Source organism: Mirounga leonina, unplaced genomic scaffold, assembly GCF_011800145.1.
Source record: "Mirounga leonina isolate KUSES-001 unplaced genomic scaffold, KU_Mleo_1.0 Mir_115, whole genome shotgun sequence".
Lineage (NCBI taxonomy): Eukaryota > Metazoa > Chordata > Mammalia > Carnivora > Phocidae > Mirounga > Mirounga leonina.
The window spans coordinates 77,336,147-77,362,475 of record NW_023270268.1 but is presented as its reverse complement, the minus strand read 5'-3'; the positions used below and the strand labels follow the sequence as shown (position 1 = coordinate 77,362,475).

At 43.2% G+C, this 26,329-nt stretch overlaps 1 protein-coding gene across 1 annotated transcript; it reads left to right on the top strand.

Moving 5' to 3' along the window:
- The first annotated feature begins 14,263 nt into the window (after positions 1-14,263).
- SST (somatostatin) lies at positions 14,264-16,050 on the top strand. The gene is made up of 2 exons (XM_034990140.1): positions 14,264-14,840; positions 15,683-16,050. The coding sequence occupies exons 1-2, from the start codon at positions 14,703-14,705 to the stop codon at positions 15,893-15,895; spliced, it is 351 nt and encodes a 116-aa protein (XP_034846031.1). The 5' UTR covers positions 14,264-14,702; the 3' UTR covers positions 15,896-16,050.
- The last annotated feature ends 10,279 nt before the right edge of the window (positions 16,051-26,329 follow it).

Sequence of the window (26,329 nt, the reverse complement as noted above, 5' to 3'; positions counted from 1 at the left end):
ACTGCCATGAATACCTTATAAGAAGTTGGCTTTATTAGGCGGCATCCCCTTGCTTTACATTTCTGCAAATTTAATCCAAAATTAGTGCAGTGACTAGACAGTTCCTGTGTAGGGACCTGGTATAGTTCCAGAGGTGGGGTAGAGATTTGCCCCCAGTTTGCCTTGCCACTCCAGGCCTGGAAAGATGAGTTAGTGCTCTTCTGCTGGGGGAGCTGGTCTTTTCCTCTTACTCCTGAGGTGAACTTTTTGTTTGCATATGGAGATACACAGATTGGTCCACATTCAGTGGCATTGTTCTTGCTACTGTATCATACCTATATCTCTCAGCATTTTGGGAATGTAACATTTGTGGTTCCCAATGAATACAGATCTCTCTTTACCTTGCATTTGATTATGCCAATACGGAATTTGGAAAGTTTAGAAGGTTTGGAGAATAGGTGCATTGGCTGACGTGTATCTCCTTGAACCTGAAGGTACAACTTCTAATTTGGATTTAAAAAATCTACTCCTGTAAACTAACTTGAATTTTTCACTAGATCAAGATAGCGTAAATAAATAACCTAGATAGATTTAGATACGTATTAGGTGATATTTAAGTAACCATTTTTTAAAAATTAGTACCTTGTATTTATGAATCTCTGGTCCTTCAAAGAGTTCCTTTCTTAGCTGTGGCCGAGCACTAGTTCTCTCCTAAAATCCTTTGTCCCCTTTTCCACAGTAATAGGATCTTAGCTGGCCACACAGGCTTGCAGAATAAAGATTGCTTATCCCAGACCCCTTTGCAGGTAAGTATGGTTTTGTGACTAAGTTCTGGCCAAAAGGATATAAGTTACACAGAAGTTACAGGTGAAAAGCTTTGGGGGAACTTCCTTAAAAGACAGTGTTTAGGTTACAGAAACAACAGTAACCACTTTGTTATCTTTCATGGCTGCTGAGAGCAGAAAGAACTCAAGTGAGGGCTTCTGACTGGGTGTCTCTCACGCAGTTGCAGCCAGTTGCTGGAACTGAAGCATGTAGGGCTGGCTGGGTAACTTTTTTCACGTAGTCCTGGGTCTCCTCCATGTGGGTTATTGGCCTTCCTCCCAGCAGGGCTGCAGTCAGACCACCTGGTGGCTGAAGGTGTCAAGAATGAGTATCCCAGTGAGGAAAGCAAAGGTTAACATTTCTTTTATGACTTAGCTTGGCAATCACATAGTGCCAGTGTACCATATTCTAATCAGAACAATCACAAAATCTGCCCAATTTCAGAGAGAGGGCAAAGACCTCACCTTTCAATAGGAGTGTGTCAAAGGCACATCAAAAGAAGAACATATGGCGTGGGAGCTATTGTTAGAGCCATCTTTGAGAAATTTGGTCTCCCACAAATAATGACCATGTGTCCTTTGCTCTCCTCATCTTTCCTTTTTTTTTCAATCCAGCTGCCTCAACACAGACCTGCCATCTTTGGTCATGAGGCCAAAACCACACATGGCAGAGGAACAGATAGAAGTTACCTGGTACCTAATACAACCAAGGACCTTCTCAGCCAAGGATCATCAACCTAGAATTTTATGCACCAGAGAAATAAACATCTTAGCTTAAAACCACCCACTACTATTTTGAGTTTGGGTCACTTGGAGCTGAACTTGGCCACCAGAAACACATCAGTGTTCATTGGTCTGTACATTGGCACCTGAGTTCATTGGTCTGTACACTGGCACCTGAGCCACACGGCACTATGTGTCGCTCCTCAAACACACCATGTGTTTCTGCTGTTCCTGATCTCCAGCACACAGATCTCCAAGGCTGCAATTCTCTGGTCCTCATTCTTCACCAACGGCTGGCTTATTCTCTTCCTTTAAGTCCAACAAAAAAAATTCTCATCTTTTAGGAAGCTGTCTCAGATGCCTAGAGATAGAATTAAGGACATCATCCCGCACATTCCCACAACCTGTTTCGTGAACCTGTACTTAACAAATCCATGCTGTTTTGGATGAGAGCTATTAGCATATCTTGGAATTTCCTGCTGCCTTGTAAATTTCTTGAGCATAAGGAGCATTTTGCATTTATGTTTATTGTCCTCTTGCTTGGCAGTTTTCTATGGCATCTACTTCAGTGTCCCTCATGCTCAATAAGGCTCAATAATTTTGTTCTATGAATCCCTATTCACTCTCTCCATGATGATAGGAGAGAATTTTGCATTCATAATTTTGTATTATTTTTTTAAAGAGGGCTCTGCTTCTGGATTCATTTTTTCCTGGAAAATATGAAATGGGACATGTTCTCTGAGGAGCGAGTAGACATTGATAGAAGGAAATGTGCATGCATGTACTGCAGACACATGGAACAGGATGCACAGTTCAAGAGAGACTAAAGTGTACGGTCAATTTAGGGACTGGTGAGCACATGTATTTTCTGGAGGGTGAAACATCAATGGGAACCAAACCTGAAGAAGTTGAAACCATATTCCTGAGAGCCTCAAAAACCTGAACAAGGAGTATGGACTTTTTTTTAGAAGACAGTGATTTGCATTTGGAGGTTTGAAGGGAAACAGTGATATTATCAGATGTGTACTTAGAAGTTGAATCAGACCAAGCATGTAGAATATATTTGAAGGAACTGTGTTGGGGGTTGGGGAAGAGAGCCAACAATGGAAGGCCATTTAGGAGGTTTTTAAAATAGTTCATAACAGACATAGTATGGTCCTGAATTAGAGTGGTGGCCCACTATGACAACAATGGAGAGAAACAGAAAAGAAACACATATCTATAAAATTCACAAGATATGATTACTTAAATGTGCCATCAAAAAGGAGAGGGAGAGAAATATGATACGAGAAGAGGTAAATTTAGGCATTATTGGGGTAAATGTGATAGTTGAAGACACTAGGGTCAACATTAATTCAATATTTGACCAAAATTTTGTGAACACTTCATATGTCCCAGGCAATCTTTAGGTAGACCAAGATTGGAGGACATAGTCTCTACTGTTGAGGAAAACCCTTTTGCAAAGAGACAGACATGCAAACAAACTACTGCTAAACAATGAGGTAATTGCTACAATGAAATGAAACAAAACAACATACAGATAGTCCTCTTGTCTCAGGAAAATTTAGATGTATGGGTCTGCCCCTTTGGGTTATGGGTTCTAGAAGGAAAAAGCCATCTGTGGTTTGCATCAATCCTCTGGAGTTACCAAGAGTACATCAATGCAGAAATTCCCAACCTCTTTTAAAGAAGAAAATGGGATTCTGGAAAGATCTGGAAGACATAGCTTTCGGTGGGCATGGAATCTGAGGACTGAAGGGTCCTAGAAGGATGTTGCTGGTTGCAGGAATCTTTTCTTACTAGAGCTCATCTCACCTCTCCTTGGATCTCAGAATGCAGCTTTCCTGCAGCACTGGTCCTCTTTTAGGAGCCCTGAGCTGGCTCTGTTGCCTTTGACCCCTGCTGTTACATGTTGCCTAGCCAAAGGGTTTATTTTTTTCCCAGGGCATGGCGTTGGTTCTTCAGTTTACCAGAAAAGCTTTATGACTAGGAAGTGCAGAAGTAGGGTGAGAGGAAGACAGCAAAAGAAGAAGATGGTATAAAAAGGTTGAAAGCTGAGTGGATTTCCCATAATGCTGTGGGAAGGAGAAAACCCAAAAACCCTCCATATTTGTGTTGTCAGCATTCAGATAAATACCCACATACTACCAATTCACTCTGAGGTTTGGGCAAATCATTGCATTCCTCCAGGATTTTATCAGCACACCCACCCACCACTCCTACGGCCACACTAGGCCTGGTTTCCAGTTTGACCAACTGATTTATTCGGACATAGAGGAAGTTCCCAGGGAAAAAATTCCACTGTGTATGTAAGTGGGATTCAGTTGATTCAGATATGTCTGTCTGAAGGGGGGTGGGGTGGGGTCTTCCAATAGCAGCCAAATTGCAAAAAGAGATTCTAAAGCCCCTTAGTAGAACCTACCCTTTGGAAGAAAACATCTGGAAGGATGAGCCGGACTCTATGATGGGGCCTGAGGTTTGGAGCGGGAGGAGGGATGCAGGTACAAAGGGTAACTGTGACTTGAATCCTGCTCGGTCTGGTCCCCTCAAAGCTGAGGGAAAAGAGAGGCTTGGTTGGTCTGTTAGTTTCTTGTGGCTGCTGGATCAAATGACCACAAACTGGTGTCTTCAAACAACAAAAACGTGTTCTCTTGCCATTCTGGAGGGGCAGAGGTCTGGAAGCCAAGTGTCAGGTCACAGTTCCTCCAAAAGGTCTAGGGTCCTGTTTTTCTTGCTTCTTCCAGCTTCTGGTAGCTGCTGGGGCTCGTGGGCTGGCGGCCCCATCCCTCCGATCGCTGTTTCTGTTTCACATAGCCTTCTTTTCTGCGTCTTCTCCTCTTAAGCCTCTCATTGTCTTTGGATTTAGGGCCACCCAGATAATCCAGGATGATCTCATATTGACACTCTTAATTACATCTGCAAAGATCCCTTTGTCAAATAAGGTCACATTCACAGGTGTGGGGTTTAGGATGTGGACGTAAGCTTGTAGGGGCCACCATTCAACCCACTATAGTTAGCAAACACTGTTGTTTCTACAGCCAGGGGCCAAGTTGCTTAACAGCGTAGACTCCTGGCCATTAAAACAGCAGTAAGACCTTCTAAAAAGATGGAAGGCAGAGGGTGAGGAAGGAGACGAGAGGGGAGCACCAGCCCCCCAGGGCAGCAGGGCCTGGTGTCTCATGCTCCCTGAGGCTGTGCAGCCATGGAGAAAGCAGCAACCTGGAATTTCCGAGGGTCCAGGCAGAGTGCAGTGCACGTGGGCCATGGTCCAAGGTAGTGTGTTTTAAACCAAGGTTTATGACTCAGAGTGAGTCGCACAGTTAATTTAATAGGGCATGACCAGCATTAAAGACAAAAAGAAATAGAAAAGGGGGCACCTGGGTGGCTCAGTCGTTGAGTGTCTGCCTTCGGCTCGGGTCATGATCCCAGGGTCCTGGGATTGAGCCCCACATCGGGCTCCCTGCTCAGCGGGAAGCTTGCTTCTCCCTCTCCCGCTCCCCCTGCTTGTGTTCCCTTTCTTGCTATGTCTCTCTACATCATATAAATAAATAAAATCTTTAAAAAAAAAAAAAGAAGTAGAAAAGAATAGAAAATACCAGAGTTTATTACCAGTAATAAAGGTAAGTATTGTTGTGAGAAACGTGTGCAGAGGTGTATGTGTGCACTGGATTATGACGTAAAATGTTTTCCTTATGTTGGTTGCAGCCAAAGTTTGAGATCCACTGGTATAAGAGCCTCGGGCATGGAACTGCAGTGGTCCAGGGAAGTGTCCTTGGCTCTGGGCATAACATTGGGAAAGATGGGTCTGACCCCACACAGCAGTGAGTGATGGCAGGAACAGCTACAGAAGGGAGCTCTCGACACACGTGAGATATCCTCGGGGGGCCTCCCCCTCATGGAGGGACCTTGCAAAGGCACTGACAAGTGGGTGAAAAGGGCGATTAGGTAGGTCAGTGATTCTGGGACCAGCTGTAAATGGGATATCGATTGTGAGTACAGTTCACGAGGTTGGAGGGCATTCAGATAACATATAGGAGGATGGTTTGTATTAGATCTGCAGTTTTCAAACTTCGTTTTCCCTTCAGGCCTTTTGTTGCTATGAAACTCTGTGGCAGAATCCTGTGCAGAGGCACAGAATCTCTGCAACATGCCCTTCCCCTGTCCTGGCAGTCCCTGAAGCCTGTGCGCAGCAAGCCCTACGCCCAATTTGGGAAGCCTGTAATGACTAACACTGGCTTAGAAGGTGTCTGTAGTCCCTTCCAGTACAAATTCTTTGATTCTATGGCTCAGACAATATTCTGTGTCATTTATCAGATTGTGACTTCTCGAAGCCAAGATGGAATTTTGGTCATCTCTGAATCCCCAGCACAGCACTTGCCACAAAGTGTTCAATAATTGAGTGTTTGATGAAAGTGGGTCTTTTTTGCCTACTTCTTTGCAACTCTGGGACCAGTACAGTGCTCTCTGCAAAGTGGGCGCTTTTTAAAAGTTGGTGGACTAACTGAATAAAATCCTGCCCTAAAATTGTAGGTGAAGCTGTCGTGTACCAATGCAGCCAGCAGAGGGCAGAAGAGTTCAGTTTAACAAGATCTTCCTCCCCCCGGAGCCAAAGCAGCCAAACTCAGCCATGGCGGGAAGAGCAAGTCTGTTTGTTTTATGGGATTAGGAAATGCACAACCAGAAAAGGATGGAGACACAAAGCACGAAGGCCTGACACATTAACCCCCAAAGACAGGGCAGGAGCTGCCGATCTTTATAAAACGACTTCAACCACTTAGGTAGAAGAGATTCAAGGAACTTCACAGCACACTTGTTATCACAGAAAGGGCATAGAACTAAGAGAACAGAGGTTGTGACTCTGAAACCACTCATGTGGCCTTGAGAGAGACCTCTCCCTTCTCTTGACTTCAGTTTTTCCGTATGTAAACAGACCGGGTGATTTTGAAGGTCCTGGTGTGTGGTCGGGTCCAATTCTGGCGCCCGTTCTGCCTCTGCCCTCAGCTCTTGGGATGATGTCAGGAAAGACAATGAAGCAGGTGCTTTGCACCGCCCCCAAGGCAAAGCCACGCCCACTATGCTCAGGTGCTGCCCAAAGTGGGCACAGGAGTTGAAAAGGATTGTTGGGGATGACTGAGTAAAGAGGATGAGAGAGAAGGTAGACAGGGGCAAGAGCAAGGAGGGGAGGAGAGAAAAGGAAGAAAACACAGGAGGAAGGCAAAGGTACAGAGCAGAGTGAGAGGAGAGAGGGAGAGTGGTGGGCAGCAGTTTGTGACCCCAGCGTTTTCTGGAATTAAGCTCTTCAAAGACGCAGCCTGTGCATCAGAAACTTCGTAGATGGGACCCCAGCATCTAGGCTTTGAAAATGTTTCCTAGGCAATGGTGGTGTGAAGCCAGGCTTAAGAATCATCAGTCTAGACTAATACTCATAAATTTGAGTGTGAGGAAACTGGAGCAGCTGTAGGGCTACTTGCCCTCCACAGGGCATCTCTGTGTTTATATAGCCCCTACCACACGCTTCAAAGGGCAGGTCTTAGGATCAGTCCAGAGAGGAGCTTCACCATCTGTTCTGCACTATTTCAGGGGACAGGGCTCCGGCTTCTCGCCTCACTTCTGAGACCCAGCTCCTCCTAGGATGGCTGCATGGGAAAAATGCATGGAAGACCCCAGATTTAACACCCTGTTTTTAGGGGGGGAAAAGGTAAAGAGAACTGAGAGATGTTCTCTGGGTGGCACCGTGGGGCAGAGCTCAGTTCAATGTCATTTCACTGGGGGCCCTGAACAGAAATCATAGATCAATAAGTGGGAGGCTTCTGGAAAGGCTGATGGACCCACAATGAGAAAGGGAAATTGAGAGGAGAATTAGGGGCAAAGTTTCCTTACCTGCCTCTAGTGGGAGAGGAAATGGAGTGGCATAGAGAGTTGTGACATCAGCCCAGCTGCACACGGCGTAACCTGGGCCCTCTGCTACCTTGTCCACTTGCGACTAACACACTCCATCAAATGTGACACACTACACAGACATGAGCTTGCATTGTTATTCACTCCTATGGTGTACCAGGGACAGATGCCTATTTCAGTGGTCATGGATGTGTCCTCCTTAGCCTTTCAAGAGACGTAAAAATTCTTAAATCTGTGACTATATTAACATTTTTGTATTATGCCTTCACTTTACTCTTAGCATATAGGAGCAATTATACTGAGCAGTGTTTAAAGGTTTCTCTTTCTGAAGCTCGGAGATGAGAAGCGGAGAGTATCAGCAGTCTAGGGTTGGGGTATGCAAAAGTATGCAAAAAAAAAAGAGACTATTTTCTTTTCTTTTCTTTTTTTTTAAGATTTTATTTATTTATTTATTTGACACAGAGAGAGAGAGAGGGAGAGCACAAGAAGTGGGAGAAGCAGGCAGAGGGAGAGGGAGAAGCAGGCTCCCTGCAGGGCAGGGAGCCCGATGCAGGGCTTGATCCCAGGATCCTGGGATCATGACCTGAGCCAAAGGCAGCCACTTAACCAACTGAGCCACCCAGGCACCCCAAGAGACTATTTTCTAATAGTCATCAGTTATGTGAGGTTCATGATGTTTATCCTACCTGGAGAATCCATAGAGACCTCACAGATAAGGAGAGAGAAGTATATCTTCACCCTTATTTTTTATGGACTACTCTACTTCACATTTTTATGGTTTCCGAGGAGGATACAAACACAGCTGAGACAAGGTTTCTGCTCTTCTTACGGACTCCCAAGGAATGGAAATATAAAGTGATCTGTGAGAGTCTCTACTAGGGGCACAGGAGAAGGCCATATTGATTCTAAAAGACTCTTGTAAACATCTTAGAATAAGCTGTCTTATGTTAACAGAGATGTTCCAAGTGGAGGGAGGTTCATGCACATAAAAATGGGTACAAGAGACTTCAGGGTGTGTACGGAATGAGCAGGTGGCTGGGGATACCAGGAGGGCTGGGATACAGGGAGTGACACAGAGTGAGACTGACCAGGAAAGTCAGGGGCTGAGGAAACATGACTGTCAGGCTGATCTGCTTGCATTTAAACTGCTTGGCACTGGGGAGTCGTTGAAAAATTTTGAGCTGGAAAGTGACAAGATAGAGACCAGATAGAGGAATTCTGCAAGAAACCAGCCTGAGATGTCACCACCCACTCCTCCTCATGGAAAAAGTTAACCTTACAGGCTTCATTCATTAATCCTCTCACCCTTCATTATCTAATGCAGTCACATTAAGCCAGGCTTTGTAGAAGTTGGTAAAAGCCAATTTGGCAGGAAAGTCTGACTCCTCTATCATCAGCATCTGCAGAAGTGTGAGCTGGGACTCTTCCAGCTGAAATCCAGCCCAACAGAAGCCCTTAGAGGATTGCACGTTTTTATTCTTGTTCTCCGTGGCAGTAGGGTTGCTATAGAAGGAAGGGTCCCTATGGAATTCTCCTGTTCTCTACCATTCAGCAAGAAGTCTACATGCTTACCGTAGACTGCCTCCATCCCCAACACCACAAGCCACCATGTCTGCCCTCTATTGGCTGGGTCACTTACTCCAAATTGGTTTCCTCCCAACTTAAGTCAAACCTTGAGCAAACTGTAAATCTAAAAGACAATTCAATAAATGAATTCACACTAAAGTGTTAATAGCTATGGAGTTTAATGTCTGTGTCTCCAAGGACAAGTATACAAAAGAAAAGAGACCATTTTCTTTTTCTTTTTTTTTTTTAAGATTTTATTTATTTATTTGACAGAAAGAGACACAGCAAGAGAGGGAACACAAGCAGGGGGAGTGGGAGAGGGAGAAGCAGGCATTAGAGAATGTCTGGATCAGCCCCCAATGTGTGGCTTGATCCCAGGACCCTGGCATCATGACCTGAGCTGAAGGCAGACACTTAACGACTGAGCCACCCAGGCGCCCCAAAGACACTATTTTCTAATGGATGAATTCCAGTACCCCTGTGCTGCATTTCTGTGGAAGAGATTTTCCTGGGCCTTCAAATCACATGTCCCAAGTGTGAAACAGTCCTGCCTCTCTTATCAGGTCAGAGCATCAGCAGGGACACTCAACTCCCAAAGCCTGGCTCATTAATATCACCCCTTGGCTTAGGACTGGCTATGTTGGTCTGAGTAACAATAACAAAAACAGGCCTTTATTTTTTATCATGTGTTATGGGTTACCAAGTACTTTCCCTTACATTGCCTAATCTGGTTCTCAAATCCTATTTTAGCAAAAGCAAGGATTATTAGGCCCATTTGAAGCAGGAGAAAACTGAAAACTTAGGTCTGGGGCCTCAGACATCCAAGCCAGGGCTCTTTCCACTATTCCATGTTGCTTCTCCCACTGCCTGAAATTCTCACCCTCTTTTTTTTTTTTTTAAGATTTATTTATTTATTTGAGAGAGAGAGAGCACATAAGCAGGAGGGGCAGAGGGAGAGGAAGAGAATCTCGAACAGACTCCGCACTGAGCACAGAGCCAATGCAGGGCTCCATCTCATAACCCTGAGATCACGATCTGAGCCCAAACCATGAGAGTTGGACACTTAACTGACTAAGTCACCGAGGCGCTCCTCTCACCCTCTTCTAATTGAGAAATAAAATGGCTTTCCATTTGCAAAATGTCCAGAAATCTTTGTCGGAAATCTATTTCCTGCACTCTCAGGAATTTGTGGACTTTGAAGGCATTTTAGAGAATGTCTGGAACAGTCTTTTGGGGTTACCAATGGTTCTTCTCATTCCTTAACTTGATATCCAAACAAACCATCAGCATGTCCTTCAAACCTAATCAGTCCCCATTTCCTTCATGGCTACCACTCTAGCCCCAAACACTATCTTCCCTTGCCTGAATTAGTCTGGAGAATAAGCCCCCCAATAACAAGCACAAACCACCTCCTCTTCCAAGGAGACAGACCCTGGGTGTTGGCTGTAGGAGGCCTGGGTTGGGGAGGAATGAAATGCCTTAATGCTAAGCCAACCAGTTGGGCCACGACTGTCTAAGGGGAATGTGTCCCTTTCAGTCTGACTCCTCTTTTCTCTTAAATGGTTCTTAGGCTCCTAAGTTATCTCTCTGCTTCTATGCCTGCCCTCCTACAATTAATTCTTCACTCAGCAGAAGGTATTACTTTTAAAATATCAAATGAGGTCAACCCCTTACTCAAACCCACCCTCCCCAGGAAAGGTTTCCTTAACACAGCCTTCAAGGCTCTATGTGATCTGGCTCCTGCCTGCCTTGCTGGCCTCATCTCCTAGCCCTCTCTGATTCACCTACTCTGTTCTAGTGCCCTGACTTTGTTGCTGATATTTGAATGTACCAAGCATACTTCCACCTCAGGGTCTTTGCACTGACTGTCCTTCCACCTGACAAGGAAATGTCTTGTTGCAGATATTTGCATGGCTAGCTCCTTCACCTCGTTCAGGTACCTGTTTAAATAGTTCCTCCTTAGAAGAGTATTCCCTAGCCATCGCACTCTGTATCTTGCTTTAATCCTTATCAATTTGGACACATATTAATTAATTATTTGATGTGGTTATGTTTTGTCTCCCTTAGTAGGACTTTGTCTATCTAGTTCACTGCTAAATCATTGACCACTCAAGCAGTGCAGATTCTCAGTACTTATCTGTAGAAAGAATTTGAGTGACTCAATTTTACAGAGGGAGAAACTGAGGTCCAGAGTGGGGAGGGCAGGTCAGTAGCAGAAGCAAGACTCAAGAGCCAGTGTTCATTCTAACAGGCCTGTGAAATGTTCATGCACTGGCCTCCTCCTCCATATTACATAAAAGCCAGATTCTTTTTCTATATACAGTCCTCATTTTGAGAAACAGCATTTTTATATTACAATACAGCCTAGTTTGTCCCTTTACTTCCTCAAACTTAAACTCTTTGATTATCAAGGCTGGAAGGAACCACAAAAATTACCTATCAAGGCTTTTATCTTGCAGGTGAGGAAAGCAATGACCAGAGAGGAAGCTGGATCACGTCAGAACCAGACCTGGAGCCCTGGTGCCTCAACTCCCTGTACAGACACTTTCTACTTCCTTGCCTTGCTTAAGAATGAGCGTCTATATCTGCTCACAATTTTACTGTTTCTCATTAAAATGGGTTTCTGTGTCTCATATTGGCAGGTAGTCACCCCCAAATGTACATTTCGCAGGGTGGTGGGAAATTGTTTCCATGTATCTATCACATGGAAGAGGCCTGGATGCCTTCTATAAACACTTGTATCCTGGTTGCAGGCTGCCCAGCCAGGTATCTCTGGCATCCTAAGAATAGGGGGGAGGGTGAAAGGTTCTAACACGGAGTAACCCCCTTCCTCTGACCTTGCCACTTCCTGGCTGCGTGCCTTTGTGCAAGGCACTTATGCTCTCAGGCCCTCAATTTTCTTCTTTGGGAGAGAGGGCTAGCATGCCCTAATGTGCAGATGAGGAAGTACTTTGTGAACCACAGAGAGCTGCATAAGGATGGGGGGAGGTGATTCCTGGTTACCAAGGTCTGAAATAGCTCCCCAGTACAACCACAAACTTCTCCCCCTCCCAGCCTTTGGAACTTGGGAGAGAAGCCCTGGGGGTTGACTGCTGAGGGCTTAGGTTGGGGAGGTTTGAAGTACCTTTGGGCTGAATCAATCTCTATGCAAAGCTTGGCCATGGGGGTTTTTAAGGAAGAATTCCTGTCCCCTTTCATCCTGGCTTGTCCTCTTCAGTGGTTCTTAGATGCCTAACAATGCAAGGATTATAAAACAAAACCAAACAAAAACAAACCCCAGAAGTCAATCCATCCACAGTCCCAGCACTTCAGCCGGAGTGTGAAGGAAGCAACCCAGACCTCACTATTCCCAAATAAGTATTTAAATAGCTAGACTATTTTTCCTGAGAAGCAGCCAAGAAGGGGGAAGCTGAGGTAGGGAGAGGCTAGAGGCAGAGGCTGGGGTAGATATCAGCCAGGCTGGGTGGGAAGGGAAGTGCAGAGAAGGAGAGAAAGAGCCAGATCAAACCAGACTGAAGTCAGAAAATGAGGGAAGAGAGGGGGAGCTGCAAAGAGGAGTGAGAAAGGGGGTGTAGAGAGAAGACAAAAAGATAGAATAAGAAAGATCCTGAGAGAGAAATTCAGAGAAAAGTTAGGGAAAAGGAGGAAGAGCAAGGACAGAGGAAGAGGATAAGGACATGGGAGGAGAGGAGCAGGAATCTGGGGAGGGGAGGTCAAAGAGATACCAGAGCACAGAGCAAGGGAGTGGGGCTGCTATTTGTTCCTGGGCCGGCTGCTGTTAGAGGAAAACTCCTTTTCCACTCAGTGGGGCTGCCAAGGGCCAAGTATTGGCCAGAGGAGATGTGAGATTATTGGGGGGGGGGGGGTGTGGACAATTGGGCTGATATAACTAGGTTCTGAGTCCCCTGTCAGGGGCCAAGGAGGTTTCAGGATCTGTAGAGAAAATAACAAATAGTTCCTAGGTTGGGTTCTTCTGCCCCAGACTCATTGCTCTCCCAAACTATTCCAACACATGTGAGTGACCTTTTAATGCCCCAGTGTGGTTAGCCTTGTCTGGACCTGCCAAGCCCTGGAAACTTCAGCATTCTTCGCCGTGCATTCTCTCATAGCCTTGGCTTATAGACACAAAAGGAAATGGTGACAATTCTCCAAGCCATTCAGGACACCTCCCAAACCCTCCTGCCTTCCAACATTGTGGTTTTGGTCTAAGTATTGAGAATATGCACAAGATGCATGGCTGGTGACCGGATCGGCCAAGTTCTTTGATTCACTTGGTTTCTGGAGACACAGAATATCTTTTTAGCTTTTTATGAGCTTGAAGGACATACAATGTCAGCCCTGGAAGAGCCAGCAGAGATCATCTTGTCCATGCCAGGGCATTAGCTAGTCTTTCCTTGATAACAAATTTTTTTTTTTTTTTTTTTGGTGCGGGGGGAGCTGTTGAAACTCCGATCTGGACACCAAACATCCAACCAGACTACAACCAGAATTCTAGGACAGCATTTCTTAACCTTCCTTTTTATGTGTGTGGGGAGCAGGGGAGTGCTGGATCTAACCAAGAGTCTGTTGATTCTTTTCCCACATAGACACAGAATAGTGGTCACATATGTTCAGGGGGTTCTTGGACTTTTGCATGTCCACAGTGGGGGTCCCTGACCTAAAACTTCTCCTACTGGCCAGGAATCTGATAGATACCTTAGAGCTCAGTGAAAAGAACCCTGGTCTTGGAGTGTGGAGATCTTGCCCTAGCTGAAGCTATGCAATATATGGGCCAGAGCATTTCACTACCCATCACTAGACTCAGCAGCTCAACTCTGAGGTTTATAGATGGTTTCTGAGATCACTTTCCAGCTCCAGGTTTCTAGGCACCAAAATGAAGTCAGTCTCACTTTTTAAATATTTGGTATATTTTGTCACAGTAGAAAGGCAGGCAGACCAGAAATCTTGTAGCTGCTGAGAAAGAGGGATGGAGGGTGAGGCTAAGGTACTTTCTCCTCCAGTGTAGGGATAAGTGAAATTCTTTTAGAATCCATCACATCTTAATCCCTGAGACTTTTTTACAGAGATAATGGAGAAAGAAATGATTCACTCCTAACATCCACATTCCAATCTCAAATCCGTTTTTAGAAGAATTATTCTGAATCCCCCCTTCTCACACGCAAATACTTCTGCATTTGTCTGGCCCTCTTAAAATGTTTGATATGATGAGAGACTGAGCTGTCTGGGTACATTTACGTGTCTGCAGCGGTGTGTGATGGAGCCTTTGCCTCCTCCGAGGCTGTTTGAGCGTGTGTGTAATTTAGTGTGTGCATGTGCATATGTATGAGTGAAATAATGGAATATGTGTGTGCATAGCAGTGACCGAATATAAAAGATTGTATAGATACTGTGGTATGTGTAAAATCATGTGGGCCTGTGCGGCTGCAGGATTATCATTTTTTTCTTTTTTTAAGTAAACCACTTTGGATTGTGTAGCCTCCTCTTACTTCTGTGATTGATTTCACGAGGGTAATGGTGCGTAAAAGCGCTGGTGAGATCTGGGGGCGCCTCCTAGTCTGACGTCAGAGAGAGAGTTTAAAAAGCGGGGAGCCAGTGGAGAGCACACAAGCCGCTTTAGGCGTCGCGAGTTTCAGAGCTATCGCGGCTGCCTGCGGATCCTCTCCTAGAGTTTGACCCACCGTCGTCTCGCTCGGCTTCCCCGGCACCGCCGAGATGCTGTCCTGCCGCCTCCCGTGCGCGCTGGCCGCGCTGTCCATCGTGCTGGCTCTGGGCGGTGTCACCGGCGCGCCCTCGGATCCCCGACTCCGTCAGTTTCTGCAGAAGTCCCTGGCTGCTGCCGCGGGGAAGCAGGTAAGGAGACTTCCTCGACGTCTTCTTTTCCCTCTCCCGAATCCCTCAGTCTTCTCTTAGCCTTTACCTTACCCCTTTGGGCGGATTTAGGAGGTGCTCCTGAAGACTTTCGGTGCTTTTCTGGGTCCCTCCGCTCCCAAAGCTCTCAGGAAAACTTTCAAAGTCCAGAATCTCCTCTTACCTCTTTTATTTTTTCTGATCAGCGCAGTCGGTCGCAGTTCAGGTAAGTTCTTTGGCATTCAAGAAAATCCCAAGACCCGGGTAGCTGAGCACGAAGGGATGAGGCATCCATCCCCCCGTGTTGAACGCGGAGGTGCTGGCCCAGGTGCTGAAAGCGTGGACCTCTGAAGGCTATCTTCCTCAGCAGTACCTCCCTCCCATGCTGCTAAAGGGCACTCTACAGACAGAGCACAGTATGTTTAAGATTGTGAAAGGTCTCGTTCCCCAGAGTTAACTTAGCAAAAACGGTAAGAACAATTCCAGTTTGTAGCTCATTCAGTTTTGTTGGAACTGAATTAAACAAACTGTTGGCACGGTTTTATCTTTGCAAAACTGTATTAACAATCTACTATTTCTGCGTGTATGTGTGTTTTAAGTCTATAGAGGCAGGAAACTTGCAGAAACATTTGAGTTTTTCAAGCCTTTCTATGTAACTTGGTGATTATAGCAACTACCCTTATTTTTGTATCAACTGATTTTAAGTGTGACAAAAGTGCACAGCTATGAAAATTGGGTTTTGGGTGTAGCTGAATCTGCTTTCCAAATTAGGCTTTTTTCATTTCTTTTTCTCTATCATCGTCATCCTCATCCCCCCCTCTCTCTGTCCTTTCTACCCTATACAGGAACTGGCCAAGTACTTCTTGGCGGAGCTGCTGTCTGAACCCAACCAGACAGAGAATGATGCCCTGGAACCTGAAGATCTGTCCCAGGCTGCTGAGCAGGATGAAATGAGGCTGGAACTGCAGAGATCTGCTAACTCAAACCCTGCCATGGCACCCCGAGAACGCAAAGCTGGCTGCAAGAATTTCTTCTGGAAGACTTTCACATCCTGTTAGCTTTATTAATTATTGTTGTCCATATAAGACCTCTGATTCCTTTCCTCCAAACCTCATCCCTCTTCCCTAATCCCCCAGTCCTCAGCAAGACCCTTGCATTAGAAACTGAAGACTGTAAATACAAAATAAAATTATGGTGAAATTATGAAAAACAAGAATTTGATTTCTCATTGTGTATCTTTTTGTTCAATAATATGGAATTAGCTTCAGTTGTGATTTCAGTAAAGTTACTTGAGATAGGCACTCCAAATCTCACAGACATACTATTTAAAATTCCCTGTGGTAATAAAGGTTCTGTCCTAAATGGAAACACTTATAGTTTGGGTCATTTCAATCTGAAATAATTTCATATAACTCTATGAATTCTAACTTAATCCAATGGTAATTATAGGGAAAGGCTGCCACAAATATCAATTACATATTAAATACACTTAAAATTAGATATTGAAATGAATATTTATGGGTAAGTGGGTAAGCAGGCTGAAATGTCCAACTATCCACCAGGCTAATATGTAAAATATATGAAAAATGGAAGGGAAAAATCATTTAGAAGCTGAAGGAAAGAAGCTGGCTTAAATAGCTAAAATGAAGTTCTGAGCCTTTAAAAATTGTTTCTTATTTGTGGACATTTATCTACAAAAACACCACTGCTTTTAGATCTTCCTTGACAATCCTCTCTATAACTGAACAAGGCTAAAAGACTGCCCATGTTTTAAAAGTAAGCTCTTAAATTTTTTTCTCAGGGGAAAATATTACTTTTGTTCTAAGTTTCCAAGTGAGAGTAGTATGGGTTGCAAAAAATGTGTGTGGGTTTACTCAGTGAATGCTATACATTAAAGGTATTGGAGCACAATATCATAATTGCAGAATAACTGAAGAAAAGATCTCAAGCCTTTTGATTTGATTAGAGAAAGCATCAAATAAAAATGCAAGCTGTAATAAAAGCACTCAATACATGCTAGCTATTATTATTAACATTATAATGACATACTGAATGGTACTGCTCAAGATAGAGATTAAAACATTGCTAATTTAACTCACAGAGACTCTAAATAGATGTCCCTTCAGGGATGTACGTTTTAACTATCAACTGTATTCCTGAATAGCTGCAATAGAACAATAAACCCAATATAAATACATAAACTCAACATAGATCCCCATAGTGTGAGCTTACTGATGACAGCATACAAACATCCATGAGAGACTTCATATTTTATAGAAAATACTTGTGTTAGATAATATACATTTTAATATGAATGTGGCTTAGTAGAATTACGTCCTGAACAGCTGATCAAACAAGAGAAAATCCAAGCCACTTCATTAATCTCTGTGAAAACAGAAGACCCTTTCAGGTTCTGGTGCATCTTTTATTTACAAGACATTTAAGAGGGAATTAATGAGTGTCCGGTTAGGGGATCTGTCTGTGTTAAATGCCTTACGTACATCTGGCTACCAGTCAACTCGGTGAAGTAATAGAATCACATTATTATGATTAAAGCACAGAAGAGAACACAACTTAATTGTTTTCTTTGCAGTGCATAGATTGTATGAGGGCCTGGGGATCTTAACTTTTTAGTATCATCTTTAGTTGTCAATTCCCAATAGCAGTATGAAAATAATTGGCAAGAATTATGCAACCATGAGCCCACATATATATTTATTCTTTATTTAAAGCCTAAATTGAATGGAGCATTTGATCAAGGTTAATTATCTTTCAGCCTCGGTTTTCCCACCTTCACAAGTGGAGGGTTGTACTGGGAAGGAGAGACATATCTCTTCTGGATGTGACTGACATTCTGTGCTTCAACACTGACAAAAGGGCCAGAGAGGTACTGAGTTTTTACATTTTAATTAATATATGGGACATAGCTCTTTTTTTTTAATATATGGAAGCTTTTATTTTTTACTTCCTATTTAGTTCATTTGCATTCTTCCTAAGTTTGATTCACTGAAAGAGTCTAACATTCCAGCCTGTTTATCATCTAGCCACAATGAACCATTTAGATTATAATTTCCTTCCTCCCTGCCACAACCACAGACTTCAGCAATCCTCAACAACCTGCTACTTCTAATAATGGGAGGGCTTGAGTAAGGTACTCTTCTTTTCTGGACCTTGGTTTCCCCACCTAAAAATAGGCATACTAATGGAATCAATTCCTTAGAGTTATAAGGATCCAATAGACCATGTATTGAAAGTTCATAGTACATAGTAAGTAGCTGGTAAGCACTGAATGTTAGTGGTGTTAATTTTGTTGTCACTGTGCTATGCTTCCTAGTGCCTCTTTATTTGCCTTTGCTGTGTCTTGTCATTTCCACAGGTCCAAATGTAACCCAACCATCAAGACTTATTTTATATTCTTCTTGCTTCATAAAATTCTTTCTTTATACCCTCAACTGGGATAGCTCCCTTCTCTGAGTACTTAATCTGCCTCTCTTCCATGGTGCTTATTTATCTCTTCCTACCCTTTATCATAGCTGTATGAATGTATGTAAGAGAATAAATATTTGTGTGTAAAGTTCCAGTGAGTAGATGTATGTCTAATTCATAGGTATAGTTCACTCAGTATCTCATAGAGTGTTTTGTACATAGTAGGTTGTCAGTGTTCATTAAAGAATAAATGGTCTATGAGTAGTCTTAAGTGACACAAATCTCTATTTACTAGGTGACAACATTCTTTCTTAATGCTTTAGTTGGCAGGGGAAAGTGACATTCGTGGCTATTCTATGTGATGTTGGTGTGACACCAGAAAGATAAAGCACGTGGTTTTGATTTTAATAGCCATGGTAGCATGTGATTAGCAGACTACCTATTTTGGAAGTTTCAATCAGTTCAGTTTTCTTTAACCATCTTACAAAGTTCCCCAGTAAGGCTGCTTTACTATCGACCAACCATTTACAGAGAAAAGGATTCAGTAATACTTCTTTCACATTTGTTATTTCAAGATCATGCACATTCATTTTTGATCCTAATGCAGGACCAATTTTCTTGGCCTTGGCTCAAACTATTCTCAATATACAGACAACTCTATTTTATGGTGACATAAAATATACCTTTAATTCCAAATGTCAGACATGGAAGAGGGCTCAAAGATCATCAGGTCCTCACTATTCATTTTATTGAAGGCTGACATAAGGAGAGGTGAAGCTATGTACCCAAGATACCCAGGGAGTAACAAAGATGCAGACATGGGCCAGAGATGGGGCAAAGCCTAAATTCCCCCTCTCTTACCTCTTATTCTACTACACTGCCCCTAAGTAATCTGCACTTCTAGATAATTGGTGTGTTTCTGATGTGAATGATAATTTTGTCCCTGAAATTTCTTCACCTTCCACTACACAGCAGGTCTGCATCTGAGAGAGAACAAGGCAATTGATACAAAATAGTTTCCTATAATTATAGAAAGACATAGGAAGAAACAGTTAAAGGTATTGATTAAGAGGAAAGAAAACTCAAAGGAGATAGTCTTTCGCTTAATTAGACACAGGAAGCAAACAATGATTCTGTCTTGGAATGGAGATGCCAAGGCTGTCCCAGCAAATGGCGGGACTCTCACTCACACCAAGGAGAAGGAATTGTGCCTGGAGAGGTAGTCTTCAGAGAAGTCAGGAGCCACACCTACAAGATTAGGCAGCAAATACCTCAGTGACCACCCCAAATTCTTTAAGAGTGAAAATGAGTGCTTTGATTATAGAAGTACAGTTTTTCATTATCTAGAAATGTGCCTCAGAGTCAAGGACTTGCTGGAGACTGGGAGAGAATTTGTATGATGAGGTCCCTGCTTTCAGGAACTGAGTCTAGTAGGTAAGACATAGTCATTAAAAATGACCAAATGCTGAGGTGCCTGGGTGGCTCAGTCGTTAAGCATCTGCCTTTCAGCACAGGTCATGATCCCAGGGTCCTGGGATCGAGCCCCACGTTGGGCTCCCTGCTAAGTGGGAAGCTTGCTTCTCCCTCTCCCGCTCCACCCCTGCTTGTGTTTCCTCTCTAGCTGTCTCTCTCTCTGTCAAACAAATAAATAAAATCTTTTAAAAAAAAAAAAAAGACCAAATGCTATAATGGAAGTTCACATAGAGTACTGGGAAAGAAGAGAGGTGTCAACAACTCCCTCTTTTCTTTCTTTAAGTTATTCTTCTTATTAGTTTTTAAATTATGGTTTGAAAGTCTAAATGCTTTTATTCTAGATGGAATAAATAAATTATAGGTATAATGATCTAAGGCACACATTTGCAACATGATCTCAGTTGGCTTTAAAAGTGTTAATACTCTTTAATGTATGAAGAGGCCGAGAATCAGAGAGTTTAAGTAACTTGCCCAAAGGTGTCACCAGATGGTGTGTGGTGGAGTTGGAACCAGGTTGTCTGATTTCCAATCCAGTGCTCTCCCCACTGTCTCTTAGGAGAAAGAAGTGAGTAACAGGGAAATTGTGACTTGCTGGGCAAATTAAGAGCAGATCACTCCAGACCATCTTAATTTAGCTCTTCTGTATATAACACACATGAGTATTACTTCTTTGTTATTGTCAGAGGAGAAATGGATTTAGGCTCTGGGGTTGAGGTTTGGTTTTGTGACCTGATTAGGGGCACTATTTCCAAGGAACTGTTTGTAATTTTTCTTTTCACACATTTTAATACCATACATGTAGTTTTGCTAAGTGAATGAATAGACAAACGAAATTCATAATCTCAGCTTAATCACTCTTCCTGTTCAATTCCTCACACATGGGTTTCAGTACAACTCAGTCTTGGGCATTTTTCACCTGAAGCAATTACAAATCTATTAGTCTCGGCCTTTATTCTACAGGCTATGGAATCTGCCTCATTTATGACTGGGTAGTGACCGTATCTTCCTGCCTCTATTCTTGTATGTATATCCTGTGAAAAGTGGTCTTGAGGCTGGGATTTGCAGACCTGAAAAATTTCATTGAAATGTACCAATGAGGCCAACTTTTGCTAAGTAGGCTTTTATGCCACTGAAGCTGATACAGCTCTCAAGGTCTCAGATAAATATTCTAGGTAACGTAAGTACTCTCTTCCCTATGTTTCATACATCCCTAGAATCGGGTCCATTAAGATGGTGAAATTGTTATCCAGATATGAAATAGTTCTATTAAAATAAGCAATATTTCAAAGAAATTCAGGCTTTTGAAGTAGAGTTCAAGTAGTTAAGAAAGATAATGTGTTCCCAGTTAATTGCTGGTTAATTATATCTTTCTTGTATAAAAAATATAAAAGTACATTTTCAGTTCCAATTCTACATTAAGTTCAGATGGCACGCTTTAGGAAGGAATGCATTAAACTACCTTAGAATTGCTGTCCCTGACATAAATTTATTGACTACAAAAACACATTAAGAAAGTCAAGATTTACAAATTTAAACTAGAACATAGCTCTTCCTTGTTGTCCATCAACATTCTCCCACTCATTCCCCAAAACAAGGACAGAAGGCAATGATTTTACCAGGCTTCTCCCCAACATCTTCGTCATCATCATTTTTGTTTGTTATTATACATGGAATAGCATGATGTACTCATAAGACCACTCAAGGTCTGTAACCCTCACAGTATCTTCTGGAGCTTCCTGGCTCTCATGCTTTTCCTCTCATGTGATTTACCAAAACACCTTATTTATGAATCACCTGTTTGTCATTGCAGGGGGCAGATTCCTGATGTTGCTGTTGCTGTCCTTCTCCTCCTTTCTCCTCCCAGTCCTTCTCTGATACCTATTCCCTCCCTGACAGTAGCATCCTGAACTGTTTTGGTGGACTGTCTCCTGTGCATTCTCAGCCGAATTGTTGGACAAGATCAACTCTACTTCCAGCCCCATATTGATACTAGAATGGATTAAGTCATTTGGTATATACCATCCCCTGGCCCTAGGCATTGGCTCATGGCTGGGCACATGGTCAATCACAGTAAACCTTAAGACTCGTTTGGACACTATTGGGATATCTCTTTCCTGCTGAAGGGTGAAAGCTTTGTCAATCATATTGAGACTGGCAGTGTTGTCTGAAGGTCTGGGCTGCAGAAGGCACAGTGGAGTGATGTAAGGACATTGGGTCATTGGTGGCTTTGTGGAAGTATAGTAAGAAGCTTATCCCAAACAATTACAAAAACAACAACATTTTTACTATACTAATCATATGTATGATCTAATAAATTCTCTTAATTTTAAAAAAGGAGTTTGGTTGGGGCGCCTGGGTGGCTCAGTCGTTAAGCATCTGCCTTCGGCTCAGGTCATGATCCCAGGGTCCTGGGATCGAGCCCTGCATCAGGCTCCCTGCTCGGCCAGGAGCCTGCTTCTCTGTCTCCCACTCCCCCTGCTTGTGTTCCCTCTCTAGCTGTCTCTCTCTCTCTCTCTTTCTGTGTCAAATAAATAAATAAAATCTTTAAAAATAAATAAATAAATAAATAAAAAGGAGTTTGGTTTTCCTTTACTTTAACCAAGAGCTTTCTTATATATACAGTATACTCATATTGTCAGCAGTGTGTGTGTGTGTGTGTGTGTGTTTGTGTGTGCATGCGTGCAGGCGTGCAGGCATGCACACTTATATGATTCCATGGTTATCTTTGTTTGCATATCTGTAGCTATTTATGCATTTATGTTTATTTTAGCTTCCCTATTAAAATAAAAGTTCTGAGAGGAAAAAGGTTAGACTCTACTAGACTGTGTCTTCTTGAAACCCCATTATGTCACAGGCCTATACCAGCTTCTTTACAAATGCTGTTGTTAATAAAGATGAGAGTTGCTTACATTTGTTTAATACTTTCCAATTTATTAAAGTGTTCTACAAATGTTATCTCATTAAATATTCACACATTTTACAATTCATAAGCTAGTCATTAGGGCAAAAATTTATGCCTCTGCTTTTTTACAAATATAAAAACTGACATTCAAAATATTTGAGTAACTTGCCCAAAGCCACAGATAACTTACATGACAAGCTTAAAATTAAGTCTAGCTCCTCTGAAGAATCAAGTAAAGCTGCCCATCCATTTCAGTTTTAAGGACACTCTGATCAATTAAACAATGCTAAAGACCTCTGTCGATCAAATTTTCTTGATTTCTGCTCTCACTCTGCTGCTTGTTATAGTAAGCACGCCTACCTCATCTCTGGTGATAAAGCCCCACCGCTTGGCCCCTTACATCCCAGGATCTAATCCTATCTACTGGATTCAGGGAGTCCATTTTTATTGCTAGAGTTCTCACAGTCATCCCTGGCCTACAGAGAAGAGCCATTTAATGGCAAGTAAAAGAAACTCATTTCATCTTGCTTAAACAAGAATGGAAATGTCTGACCAGGAGCCATGGGCATCCCACAATGCCAAGACAGGTTACTGCCAAGCACATAATGGGATTGAACAAGAACAGAAAAGGAACCTGCCAAACCATAGGTCTCTAATTTATAGCCCTCTATCTAAATTCTAAAAATCTTAGTGGAGAATAAAAACCTGGCCAAGCTTGGGTTCAGAATCTATGCCAGCCCTATCAACATGACCAGAATGGGAAGATCAAGTGGTACAAAGATGGTTTCCAAGGCTCTCCACTATGGATGAAAGCGTCAAAGAAAACAGCTTGAAGACTGCAAAGAGAATCCAAAAGGGGTCTGCTACAAGCTGATCTGAGACCTCTAACGAGAGCTAAGAATTTTGGTAGTGCCAGGGCACCTGGTGGTTCAGTTGGTTGAGCCAATTGGTTTTTCACTTTCAATCCTGCCCCTTCGGCTCAGGTCATGATCACAGGGTCCTGGGATCGAGCCCTGCACCTTTGGGCTCCCTGCTCAACGGGGAGTCTGCTTCTCCCTCTGCCTTTCCCCCGGCTTGTGCTCTGTCTTGCTCACTCTCTCTCTCAAATAAATAAATAAAATCTTAAAAAAAAGAAAAAAAAGATTTTTGGTAGTGCCAAAGAGTGGTATAGTGTGGAGGTGTGTGTGTGTGTGTGCGCGTGTATGTGTGTGTGTGTGTGTTAGTGGAGAAGGGGAGATAAAGGAGCTTGGAGAGTTGGCATGAAGAACATTGTGAAAGAGTTTCACCCCTTTTGTGGTTTTTTAGATGATGAGGGACTTTTACACATTCTGAGAGTATGATCAGAACTGTGTTTGGGGTAGTTAAATGTGGCAGTGATATAGAAGATGAATCGGTAAGGAATAAACTGAAAGAAGAGAAGAAAAGTTAGAGGTAGTGAAAATAGTCTAGGTAAGAGACAATCAGAGCCTTGACTAGACAATGAGGATGGATAAAATGGTATGAAATAGAAAGAAATTCAGGAGAAAGACAGAAGAGTATTGCAGCCTAGTCAATGTGGTTGGGGATTAAGGAGGAAGCTAACATGATTACTATGTTTTTGTTGGAGTAACAGAGTAGCAGAGGTGCCATCCACCAAGAGAAACAACAGAGGAAGAGAAGCTTAGGGGAAGCGTAGTAGGTTGGTGGTGGGCATGTGGAGTTAAGGAAGGTGCTGAGGACCACCTGAGGGGGAATAGCAAATTAGAAGATAGATATTCCCCTCAGGAGAGAGCTCTGGGTTGGAGATAAGATTTAGGAATCATAACTCATGGATGGTAATTGACACCAAGGGATGAAATTTTCTGGAAAAGTATGCAGAGTCAGAGAAGTGGGGCCAGCCTAGCCAGCCTTCGGAGGGGAGCCCATAGCAAGAGGGAATGAAAGGAAAGCCTGAGAGAGGAGGTTGAAAGGAACGGGCATGGAGGTGAGGAAACCAGAAAAGATGGGTATCTTGGAAGCAAGAATAAAGAATTTCTAGGGAGGGAATTTATCACCATCCTGTGCTATAGGCCAGGTAGACTTGTTTTTGTTTGTTTGGTATAGTTGATACACAGTGTTACGTTCGTTCCAGGTGTACCCCTTAGTGATTTGACAAGCTTACACATTATGCTGTGTGCACCGCACGTATAGCTGCCAGCCGTCCCACTGCATCGCTAGGACAAGTCATTGACTCTATTCCTTATGCTGTTAGACCAGGTAGATTTTATTTCCATTTCACAAAGAGGAAACTGAAATTTGGAGACAGAAATGACTCATCCAAATTTATATGGCTGATCAGTGTCAAAGGTCAGACTAGAACTGACCTTTTTTTCACTTTCAATCCTGCCCCTTTTCAACTGTGGAACACCACAATAGGGCTCTGGCAGAGAAATTCCAGAGCCACCGCTAAACCTTCCTGGAAGGAGAGGTGGGGGTCCGGGGGGTGACCCAAGCTGCAGAACAGGTGTGTGGTCGTTGCCACCCTGCCGCCGTCAGCAGTGGGCTGGGCGCCCTGGGTGGCTGGGTGGCAGCCCTGCTGGCCTCTCCCGGAGGGCACCCCCTAGAGGCCAGCTCGGACTTCAAGTGTGCCTGTGACTTTAGCCAGGCTGGGCCTCAGTTTCCTTCCCTGTAAAATTGCAGAGAGGCTAAAATGTTTAGTCTTCCACCTCTAATTTTATGATTCTTTTTTGTAGCACAGCATATTGAGTTTTTCCTCACTGCAGAAAAGACATATTCTCATCAACTTTCGATTCTGTTCTTAAGCATGAGGATGAGAGGTGATGAGGGGCAGTGAGGAAAAACCGGAGGACCTTATCTTTAGAGAAGCAGCTAATGCAGAGGTTTACCAGCGTCAATAAAACCATGGGTGGATATGATGGGGAGACAGATGAGTTAAGTGAGGAGGCAGGGACTGGCGGAGCGTGAAGATGGAAAACAAATCAACTGGAGTGATAACAATAAAGAAAAGAAAGGAAGGGGAAAAGACAAAAGAAAAGGAAACCTCACTAATTAAAAATAGCTGAAGCCCTGGAGATACATTTAAAAGCAATCACGTTGGAATGTTCAAATTGAGAACAACAAAGAAATGGCTATGCAGACTCACTCCATACTCTGAGTGCCTTTTACAAAAAAATAAATAAACTGATATTAGAAAAAAGCTTTTCCGTTTGCAAATTCTCCCCTTGTTTCTGAACAAGAAAAACAGAAAATTTTCACATCATTTTCCTGGAGTCTTTGGGTGGTAGAATAAAAGGAGAATGAAATTAAATTCACTTTAAATGTTTTCCTTCCGGGCCGTAAAGCTACTGGCATCATTTATCCCAGCCCTGACACTTAACATAATCTGGGTGCCACGGGAGCCCTTGGAAGTCATTAAATAAAAAGAAGCCATCAAATTGTAGGAAAGGAAGGCAATTAAAATGCTGGACCCAATAAGCCAGTCAGAAGTCTTGTTTTAAATGCAACCCCAGGACCCAGAATATTAGACTTTCAGGAGTGAGAAGATTCAACTGGGAAAGATAAAGGGAGTTAAAAAAAAAAAATGCCTTTAGGACTGGGGAGGGGACCACAGCTCCTCAGGAGCAAGGACATCTCTCTTTGTAGAGAGGAGGAATACCATCACCAACCACAGACTCTGGTAGTTCTCAGGCTCCCTGAGCATTGGAGGGAACAC